This window comes from Condylura cristata, unplaced genomic scaffold, assembly GCF_000260355.1.
Source record: "Condylura cristata isolate star-nosed mole 26May11 unplaced genomic scaffold, ConCri1.0 scaffold00039, whole genome shotgun sequence".
Classification (NCBI taxonomy): Eukaryota; Metazoa; Chordata; class Mammalia; order Eulipotyphla; family Talpidae; genus Condylura; species Condylura cristata.
In genome coordinates this window covers 5,822,794-5,828,892 of record NW_004567140.1, presented here as the reverse complement: position 1 = coordinate 5,828,892, position 6,099 = coordinate 5,822,794, and the positions used below count along the sequence as shown (strand labels likewise).

Here is a 6,099-nt window from a genome sequence, read left to right as displayed (position 1 = left end):
CAGCGCCACCTCCTGTCACTTCAGGCATCAAGTCCCCACCGTTTCGTGGTTTGACTTTTAAGAGATCATCTCTCCACTTGTGGCTTCTGTTGATGGTGGGAGAAGTTGACGGAGGGAGGCAGGGATTAAAAACATACATTAGCTTGAAAGCTGTAGGCTCGTAGGAGAACAAGAGCTTTTCCTGCGCTGACTCTTGCGCTCCCAACTCCCTCCCCACCCACCGTAACTAGCAGCTTGATTGTGCTAAGGAGGTGGAGACTAAAGACTGGGATTTCTGCTCTTGTCCAGGAGAACCTGAAAGTCCCTGTGGTCATTTCATTTTATTTTGTTGTCCCAGTGAGTGCAGGGCCCTGTTGCTGAGACAGGGTCTCTGGAAGCCGCAGGGAGCAAAGCAGTGTCTGTTCTGCCTAGTGGAGAAAACAGCCTTGACAAGCTCTCAGTGCGCATCCTGTGGTTCAAGCCCAGAGGCGTCCAGAAAGACTGGGACAGAAGGAAATGCTGCCTGAAACCGTACCCTGCGGCTGTCCTACATTGATCCTGGGATTTTATCACTAAGGAATGAAGCGCTAAAACAGAGTCTGGGGTGGGGTTTCATCAGTCTTGCTTACCCTGTCTTGAGTGGTGCATCCCCACTGAAAGCAGCAAGAGGGTGCCTGTAGCCAGCTCTGTCAGGATACCTAGCTGGGGGCCCGGCCGGCTGGCCACTTCCCGCCCTGGTCTGTGTTGTGCAGCCACCTGGCCAGGCAGGTTCAATGTTGAGTCAGGCAGGTGGAAAGAGAATTTTGGGATCTTTGTTACCTGAATCGGAACCAGATGCACAGGCAGCAAGAGAGCCTCTGAGTCCCCGGGAATTGCCCCTTTCACCCGCCTCTCTGCACCCAGGTGTCTGTCTGCACCTGCTTGGCCCGTGTTTCTGATGCCACAGGTGCGCCAGCCCCGGGCCCGCGCTCCAACGCCTTTTGCAGTAACGCGCTGTGACGATGTGGGGGTGATGAAGCGGGGGTGGGGGGACAGCAAAGCTGCAGGTAGCAGCTGGAGAGGTTAGGCGGTTGGGGTGGGGGAGGCCTCGAAAAAAAGCCCGAGTACCCCGTGTTCCTTTCAGCCTGCTTTTGACCCCGTCCGTCACCCCACTAAGTGGGGAAAACGGAACTTGAAATTCAAGGCGTCCGTAGCCGTTTCATTGCCTTCCCTGCCGGCCAAGACCCAGGAGAGAAAGCTGGCTCCCCAGCCCACCGGGGCTTCTGCTTTTCCATGAGGCGCCAGGCGCTCCTACAACCAGGCCCTGCATTCACTCTCCATTCCCGGCTTCTTCCTTTCTAGCTACCTCCGTCTAACCCAGAGAGCAGCCTCATGCCCCCACTGCGCCCGCCCCTCCCGCAGGGAGCCCACCTTCCATGCCACAGGGGTCATGAGCTTGGAACCAGGCTTTGACCAACTGGGACATTTGGGCAGGGTCCCTAGCTCCTCTGGGCCCCTCCCTCCTTGGTAAACGGCAGCAGGGAGACTGGCTCCCTGGTGAATGGGAGTGAGGCTCCCCACTGGGGTGGTATCTGGCACTCAGCGCCAAGAAGAGGCGGCCATCAACAGTGCTGTCACAGGCTGCCCGCAGCGTCAGGGTGCTGTGTCCTGAGCTTTCAGGAGAGGCTGGTGGCAGGATTTTCCACCTTCACCCGCATTCTTTACTTGCAGCTAGAACACTGACATGAAGGGTCAGATGTGGTCGTCAGAGCTCCAACCACCAGCTTCTGCTGCATGCTTTTCTCATAGCTAAATGTCAGTTGCTTGGCACGCCCGCTTCCTTGGCTCGGGCGCCCTACCCGTGGGTATGCGGCTCAGCTGTCGTATTAAGCCCCTCCAAAAAAACAGGAGAACTCGATGGCTTTGCACCGGGGTATTTTCCTGATCTCCTGCCGTGCCTGGCCCACTTAGGCGCGACAGTTGGGAACTCGCCCTGCTGGGGGGAAGCTGGCATTTTGCTCCCTTACAGTTTAGGAGGAGAAGGAGCATCCCAACAGAGACAGGCAGACCCTGGCCCAGCTCCAGAGCTTCACTGAGCAGAACTGGGGCGCCCTCCACCCCCAGCACCGGGATGCCCATCAGCAGCCGAGCGCATCATCCCTGGCGTCTCATGGTCGGGCATTCAGTGGACACAGAGGACCTACTCTCTGCACCAGGCGCTGCTTGCAACAGCTGCAGACTTTTTTATGGACTTCAGTACTGTTTATCCTGAGGGTGGAGGAGGGGGTGGGGAAGTCCCCAGAAGCAGCCCCTCTGCATTTTTTTAGAGGACACCATAGTGGGGTACTTAATGACTTGCCTGGGGTCGCAGTTATGGGGTGCAACCAGAATTTTAATTTGAGCTTTTAAGTCCATTTTTCTGCAATCAAATTTAAATAAGTGCCAGTGCCCCCACTTCCATGGAGGGGTCAGGGGTGAGTCTCTCTAGACAGGTAGTCGAGCCGACTTTGCAGCCTGCTCTTCATGTGTAAGAACCAAGTGAAAGCACACGGCCTGGCTGTTTGGTTTTTATGGATATAATTAACTCTGGTGAGTTTCAGGTGTCCAGTAGGCACTGCTCACCATACAGTAAGTTTGTGTGCTGAGGACTTTTTATTACATAGATCTCTCTCAGCAACTTTCAAATAGATACACAGAATTAGCAACTGCAGTCACTATACTTTATATCCGTAGGGCCTCGTTTCTTTTACTTTTTCAAAAGTGGTGATTTGGCCTGGTCAGGCGTTCAGGCCTTTCCTTTGTGAACTGGAAACAGCTGCCCACCCTTGGGCAGAGAAATGGGGACGAGCAGAGGTGGCTGTCAGAGCGCCCACAGGAAAGCTGGCGGTGGGTCACGGCTAGGGTGCTCGTGGTAGTAGTGGGACCCTGACACAGCGCAGGGACTACTTGATGGCGGTGTCGGCTTATGTCGCCACCCAGTGAACCATCCCCACGGGGAGCTGTCGGAGTGGGGTCCGCACAAGAAGTGGTCACCCCAACATAGCCCCTGAGTGCTAAGGAGGGAATTGGGGTTGGAAAGAGACGGCTGTTCCTCTCCACCGGCCTCTGCTCAATCAGACTCTGCAGACCCCCCACCCCCAGGCTGGGGCAGCCCAACCTCTTGGATGTGACATCACGCTGAGTCTCGCTCCGCTACCAAGTGGGAAGGGAGGAGCAGGTTTGTGCTGAAGTTTCCACAGCCCCAGTCTTGCAGCAAGGGCTGGGCCAGAAGTCCCAGTGCTGGAGTCCATCCCTGTGCTGAGCTGGCTCCTGGGCTGGTTGCTGGGCTTCCCCAGAAGTCCTTGCGGTAATCAGGGCTCCTTGCTGGCAATGCACCCTCTGAGAAGTGCAAGTGCCCCAAAGGAGGCTCAGCTGGCCCCACAATCAGCCGAAGCACTGGAAGCTTCAGATGAAGGTAGCCCCTCATTGGCTCCCATCAGGAAAGAGCAGCCCCCGAGTTTACCAGGGAGGCAGGGAGGAGCAGGTCAAGACAACCAACTTCCCGGTTTCACTGGAGAGAGGGAAAACTCACTTCAAGGAGCCGCCCTTGTAGAGGGGAGGGAGATTATGCAACAAGTGTGGGCTGTGGGGTGGCCAGTTCCAGGTGTAAGTTCTGGCTCTGACTCTCATGGAGTCTATGAGCTTCTCTGCTTGTTTCCTCATCTGGAGGGTCACATGCAGGGCGCTGACCATCAGAAAGAGGCCTTCAACCCCTCAGCATGGGGCTGGGACGCAGCACTGGAGGTGGGCAGGAGAGGAGAAGGTGTCTGTTGTTGAGGGGGGTATGGTGAGGGGCTCTGAGGGGGGCCTTGGCACATCACGTGAAGTTGGGCCTGAGCCAACTAGGGGCGTGTGGCAGGCACATGGCTGCTGTTGGCAGGGACAGCAGCACCCATTTAGCCAAACGCTGAAGAACATGGAGCACCCGATGCCCCAGGGGGTCCCCAGAGGGAGCAATTCTGCTGACTTCACAGGCCGCCCAGGGAAGGTGTGTTGTCCCCCAGGTCCGTGAGCCGTCTGGGTCCCAGCCGAAGAAGGAGCCGACACAGGGACGTCTGAACCTCCTTTAATGCCCTGAGTAAAACAAGTCACACACGATCACAGTGTAAAGGAACAACAGGAATCAGGCGCAGGCCACGACACAAGGGATGTCCCGGCTCAGTCCTCTCCGAGAGCAGCCAGTCACTTGGCAGAAAGCCAGTTGTGATTATAAAAATTTTATTCTCTTTAATAACAATTCCACTAAAATTATACAAAGTACATTCAATACTTAAGAATGGCAGGGGTAGGGAGAGGGGGAGAGGAAGCCAGTTTGGCCTGGAAGCATCTGTCGACGCCAACAGAGGCAGCCCAGCTGGGCTGAGGGAAGCTGGGGGTGGAGGTCCAGTTGTAAAAAATAAAAACGTGGATCGGTTAAAAAAAAAAAAAAAAGGCCACCCACGAGGAAGCAGGGTGAGCGTGCACGTTCCCGGGGGGCGGGGGGGGGCCCAGCCGGCATGCTGCTGCTGGGCTCGGGCTGGAACTCAGGCGGGCTCCTCCGAGCTGGCAGGGGGCAGGTTTTTATGCTTGAAATACTGCACGACCTGCTGGGGGAGCTCGGCCAGCACGGCCTTGGCCAGGGTCTCTTTCGCTGCCTGAGGGTCGAGGTGGAGACAAGGCGAGAGGACAGGATTACTGATGGGAGCCGCAGACGGGAGGGCTTGGGGACAGCCCCCACCCCGCCGGGGCCTGGAATCCCACTAGCAGGGGCGTGTGGTCCCCTCCCCCAACCCCCCCAGGGGAAGGACACTGCTGGCTGTGGGCACTTCAGCTGCCTGCCAGTGACAGTCTAGGCTGGATCTGTCTGCGGGGGCTGGACCGAGTCTGAGCACTCCCTTGCCGGTCCTCAGCCGGCCGGTTCACTGCTGAAGGCGCAGCCCCAGGCCCTGGGGGTGCTGTCCCCGTCCTGGGCCCTGGGCGTGACAGGCGGCACTGCCCACCACTGTCCTGTGGGCGCTAAGGCTCCAGAGGTGGTTCCAGCCATCTTGAGCTCAGGTGCTCTGGAAGGGATGTGCGGGCCACACAGCACCACTCTAAGGGTGGCCTGCTCTCACCGGCCCCCAGGGATCTGAGCCAGGACACCAGAGAGCTCCAGAGGCCCCACCTTGTGCCTCCCCCAGATAAGCCTCAGGCTGCAGCTGGCCAGGCAGGGGTGGCACCAGACTGTGCCCTCGGGCTGCTCGTGGGCCAGGCTGCCAGGGCAGTGACCAGGAAGCCAGCTCTGGGCAGGCTCGCAGTGGGCTCAGATAGGGCCAGAGCCACCTCCAGGAACAAGGCTGGGGGGGGGGTGCCCTCTCAGAGGCCCTTACAGAGAACCTGAAATGGGCCTCGTTTTCCACGTGTGGCCAGATGAGGGGTGATGACCAGAAAAGCCCCTCACTGCTGGGCCTCTGTTCCTGTCCTGCAGTCTGTCTGGGGCGCTGTGCCCCGCTGGGTAACCTGACGTCCTGCGCAGGGCAGGGGTCTCCGGGAAAGCGGAGCCCCAGCTCCCCGGCCCCTCCCCCTTCGGGGCCATCAGCTCGCCATCAGCCCCCCAACGAGTGCTCACACCTCACCGTCCCACCTGGGACAGCCTGGCATGGCGCTGAGCGTTAGTGGGCCCTCAGGGAGTGTGCCGGGGTCCCGTCGCCCCCTCCGTGCCGCGGGGGGCCCCCACTCACGTTGCGAAACTCGCGGAAGGGCACGAACTGCACAATGTCGCGGGCCGCCTCCTCCCCGGTGTGGGAGCGCAGCGTGCGGCTGTCCCCGTCCAGGAACTCCATGGCGGCGAAGTCGGCGTTGCCCACGCCCACGATGATGATGGACATGGGCAGCTTGGACGCCTGCACCACCGCGTGCCGCGTCTCCTCCATGTCGCTGATGACTCCGTCGGTGATGATGAGGAGGATGAAGTACTGCTGCGGGCGCAGGCGGGTGCTCAGCGACCCGAGGCCTGTCAGGACCCCCGGCCCCCCGGGCTCCGGCCCCCGAACCCTCGACTCTCAAAAGGAGGGGGCTCTCCTTCCCCGGAAGCAGTCGACACCCCCCGCCTCCCTACGCACCGGACACAGGCTTCTGCCTCAC

The 6,099-nt window shown here is 59.2% G+C and overlaps 1 protein-coding gene across 2 annotated transcripts in view; it reads right to left on the bottom strand.

Annotated features, from left to right (window-relative positions):
• Nucleotides 1-4,047: 4,047 nt before the first annotated feature.
• The window catches only part of CPNE2 (copine II), a 30,343-nt gene continuing 28,291 nt past the window's right edge, over nucleotides 4,048-6,099 (bottom strand). Inside the window, exons 14-15 of one of the 2 annotated variants that reach the window (XM_004693589.2) lie at nucleotides 5,697-5,933; nucleotides 4,048-4,631 (exon numbers count right to left, since the gene is read on the bottom strand). In XM_004693589.2, the coding sequence (XP_004693646.1) occupies nucleotides 4,521-4,631; nucleotides 5,697-5,933 (348 nt within the window). In that variant the 3' untranslated portion in view covers nucleotides 4,048-4,520. The remainder of the gene's footprint in view (nucleotides 4,632-5,696; nucleotides 5,934-6,099) is intronic. The other variant, XM_012733199.1, reaches the window with a different exon arrangement.